The 4,240-nt window shown below is 37.7% G+C and overlaps 1 protein-coding gene across 2 annotated transcripts; it reads right to left on the bottom strand.

Annotated features, from left to right (window-relative positions):
- Positions 1-25: 25 nt before the first annotated feature.
- On the bottom strand, positions 26-4,141 carry LOC109220797 (plant cysteine oxidase 3). Of its 2 annotated transcripts, none has more exons than XM_019385267.1 (5): positions 3,948-4,141; positions 3,305-3,456; positions 2,649-2,811; positions 423-623; positions 26-307 (listed from the first exon to the last, which is right to left on the bottom strand). In XM_019385267.1, the coding sequence occupies exons 1-5, from the start codon at positions 4,099-4,101 to the stop codon at positions 168-170; spliced, it is 810 nt and encodes a 269-aa protein (XP_019240812.1). In that variant the 5' UTR covers positions 4,102-4,141; the 3' UTR covers positions 26-167. The 2 variants fall into 2 exon arrangements, with proteins under 2 accessions (XP_019240812.1, XP_019240814.1); XM_019385269.1 differs by having other exon boundaries at positions 26-292; positions 3,948-4,139.
- Positions 4,142-4,240: the final 99 nt, after the last annotated feature.

The raw sequence follows: 4,240 nt of genomic DNA, 5'->3' as shown, positions 1-4,240 counted from the left end.
CCCCCCCCCACCCCCCCCCCCCCCCAAAAAAAAAAAAAGGAATCAGTAACAATACACAGCAGTAAGCATCAATTACTGATTTATAGGTCAATCTTAGTCGGATCACAGTTAGAGGACCATGCACATTCGCACTCCATAACGAATCGATTGCAGGAAGATGTATACTGCTACTTCTGGATGGCTGGACCCATGTACCTTCCCGGGCGCATGTACAGATCCTCTGGTGTATCAACCACAGCAAGCCATGCATAGTCTTGTTCTTTTCCATTACCAACAATTTCATCCCCATTTGCTGCAAATGCATGATCTGTTAATGTGAATACAACACTATAACAAACCGAGTGCATATGACTCCAATCTGAAATAGCTAAGAAATCCTTGAGAAAGACAAGGCTTCAAACAGAAAGAGGAGAGACACTAACCAAAGCTGGAATAAGGATAATCATGGTAGTAGGTACATCTTCTGCCAGCTGCTTCAAGATAAGGAGGAGCAAGAATATCCAAAACCGCACAAGGTGTAATAGCAGTAAAACAATGCAGATTCCCTCCACTCTTGGGATACAAAACAGATGTACCATGTGGTGCCGTTATGACCTTATCAACCGCCAACCTGGCTAGTCTCACTGTCAAATAAATGCATCATGTTTTCTTTTCTTAATACTTTTTCATATGTGCAAATTTATAAGGATCCACAAGCAGTAAAGTTTGGAAAATAAGATAGTTATAACTATCAAAACCAGCAAACTTTTCGCATATTATTAAAGATATTACACCAGAAGAAAATGTCAGAGATACCATTTCATTTTGAATTAGCAATATATAAAAAAAATAACCAAAAAAAAAAAGCAAATGCATCTAGCGAGCTATGATCCGAGAGTCTAATACAGCGCTGGTGGATATCGATTTTGATGAGGATATTAAACTGCTATAGCGCACAAACTGAACAAAGTAGGACCTCAAAAGGGCTTGACCCAGTTCATCTCAGCTCACAAGCTACTGGGCTCAAGCTTGACTGCTCCCAAAATGAAATGGATCGAGCACTAGAAGTTAGAAGATAAAAAGGGCAGCCCGGTGCACTAAGCTCCCGCTATGCACGGGGTCCGGGGAAGTCAGAAGATAGATCGTTATAAATTAATTGAGCTCATAATGAGCAGACTTGATAACCAAGCGTTGTCAAAACAAGAAATTTGGAATCAGAAGTTCCATTACCATCATTTGTAGATTGGTTGAACATGATCAAATATAAAATTGATGAATGAAGAAGGGAGCAAAATGCTGATATATTTGCCCTAACACCAAGTAAATCCGAAGTTACATGAACTCCATAGTGCTGAAGTCCCAAAATTCCCCAGATGTGCAAAATCCGCAACAAATCAATAATGTATAATTCTGTTATTTTAGAAGAATGAATGATTCTTGCTTACCCAAAATCAACAAGCTGCCAACCTAGAATTCATCTATAGAAATCTAAAGGTGATTCCGAATGAAAGTTAATCCTCAAGAAAATAAGAAATAAAGAATTTCAGGTGTTCATCCAGGTTGGCATTCAGTACATCAAATCTTGATAACCATCTCTAATTGCAAAACTTCAGACTTCGAACAATTAATTTGCCAATGTGAAGAGGAGTCTTTAGTGAATATACTAGGATACGAAATCTATCATGGTAAATATTGATAGAACTTAGAGGGGAGAAGTGATGGCGCGTAAGAGTTAACACATCACTGCTACAGTAGTGCTGGTGATGAGAGTTCCACCAAGAAAGATGTGTATTCTGACAGTCTGCACGACACAAGTAGTGGGGGAAAAGTGTGAGAAAGAAACAGATTCTGCATTTGCTTTTCAAAAGCTAAGGATGTCCAAGTGGTTGCGACAACTAAGAATGGTTATGCCGTGCATCAGATAACAATGGATGGGAGCAGGCAAGAATGTTTTAGTCATTGAGAAGTAAAAGGGTGATCTCTTATCATGATGCCGCCTGAAAGGAGGAGGACATCTAAGTAACTCCATGGTACCTAACAATTTTCCAAGCAAGCATCATAACAGCCACTGGAGGACCATAACAGACATGGTCGAGTTAACAAAACGACAAATTTGTAATTTTGCGCCCACATGTTGAATTTAAGGGTAAAAAGCTCGCTTATTGTACGGGATCCGACGCATCCAACAGAGCGCTTCTTTCCTCCTCTTTTTGCTTTCCGGCTCTTTATACCCAACGTGATCTCTCAAAGGAGACACTCAATCGTATCCTGAATTTCTTTGTATGCAAATCCAGCACTATTAGGACATCTGCCCTTTTCATAACTTTGATCATACAAGTAAAGGACCATATAGAAAACTCTACAAGATCTAAAAGCTCTCCAACCTATTTAAGGCACCATATTAGCCTTTTATATTAATGGCTTTGCCTGCTTTGCTTAGAAAGGGTTTTTTTTTAATCTATAGCTAAGGGCCGTGATACCAAACCAATGAAGTGATTTCTGAGTTCTGCTCACTTTATCATTCACACCATCAATATTCAGATTCTCTGAAATTTGCTTAGTGGGTATTCTAATGAAAAGAATGTGAATACTTTATTACTTTGGCATATGAAATTATCAAGAAATAACTTTAGATACACTTAAACACTTGAAATTTGTTTAAATCCAACCTGTAGGATGACCAATTTGTTCACTCTTCCTGATGCAAGCTGGCTCAACCCAGTCATAAGCTTTCACGTGCAAGGATCCATAGAGGACTTTACTCAATACAGTCATTCCAGGATGATCATGCAATGGAATGACTGCAGAAGTAGGGAAACAAAACATACACATCTGCATTACATCATTTTCGATTGAGTTTGACCTAGATATAACAGAAGCTTGAAATACTTCATGTAATGGAAACCACACATTTGATACTGATAGAAATAAAGCAGTGACGGCATCAAGTCAATAAACATATGACCAGTAAATTTGCTACACTATAACTTGAAGAACTATTTTGTCATCCATAAATGTAGACCTATTGAGATTCAGGCTTATAGCGAAATTGTACTTTACAATGTCCTTGCATATGTCAAGTTAAATTTGTATGGTTTTATTTCTCAAAGGTTGGATGTGGAGAAGAGATTGCAAAAACCTCTCACTGTTAGCATGCAAATAGTGATGATATGCAGCTTTGCACTTCTATAGTACATCTCCAATGGCTCTGATGGCACGCGCATGAATCTATTTGAGCGATCAACAACAATCAAACGACATACCACGTAAACGTGTTTGAGAAATAACACATGCAAATAGAAGCTAAATAAGCACAATATCTTACAGTAAAGTTTTGATCCTCGTGTATATCCACATATGTTATCGGTTGAGCCCAGCGATCGACCCTGTTGAAGACATTGAGTCCAAAAAGACCATGACCTCTTTCATCCTCTAAGCTCTCATCTTTCAGTCCAACCTCTTCAGGACCAATTTTATCTGGAAAAAAACAAATAAATTGTAAGTTGCTTTTAAAATGCAGCCCTCTATACCATATACGATACCTTCCCTGAATTTCCATTCTCAATACTTTAACAATCCCCTTTACTTTTTTGTAAACTCTCCACATTTGTAATGATACAAACAGCAAAAAAATGTTCATTTCCTTATTGGAATAGGAGCTAACTGTTGCCGGTCATACATACATTTTGTAAATCCTTCGTTAATTTTTTTTCTTCTACTCTCTAATAAGCTGATTATTCTTAAATAGGAAAAACAGATACGTTTCGCATCAAATTCACCTAGTTAACCGACTTTCTTCATTATAATCCACATCTAACATCTATATTACGTACATAAATAACTTCAGTTCCTCAACTATTTCCTTAATAAAAACAACCCCAGAGCTCGTAATTGTTGCAATTTACATTAAATGAAAATGAAAACATGGAGATGCAAATGAACAAGTTCCGGGTAAAAGAGATAAGTACCTAAAAGGGAATAAAGTTTGTGAATGGCTTGAGAAGAAGGTGGGGAAGCTGCAGAAGGCGTGAAAGTCTGCTTACAAATGTCGAATAAAGCCTGAACGGTAAAAGGACTCTTCTTCGTCATGTTGAAGAGCCCTCGAATTTGTTGCACACCCATTAACAGTATGTATCGAGATTATCTAGTCGGAGGATAATATGGGTAACTTATTAGATGTATTTTGACATGTTCTGGAACTATTGAGGACCCAACAAGAAATTAAGGCCGATATTTTTTTTAATTGCCGGTAATATCATTA

This window comes from Nicotiana attenuata, unplaced genomic scaffold (genome assembly GCF_001879085.1).
Source record: "Nicotiana attenuata strain UT unplaced genomic scaffold, NIATTr2, whole genome shotgun sequence".
In the NCBI taxonomy this organism is placed as follows: Eukaryota; Viridiplantae; Streptophyta; class Magnoliopsida; order Solanales; family Solanaceae; genus Nicotiana; species Nicotiana attenuata.
Note: the sequence above shows the minus strand (reverse complement) of the source record. Positions and strands in the feature narration are given on the sequence as shown.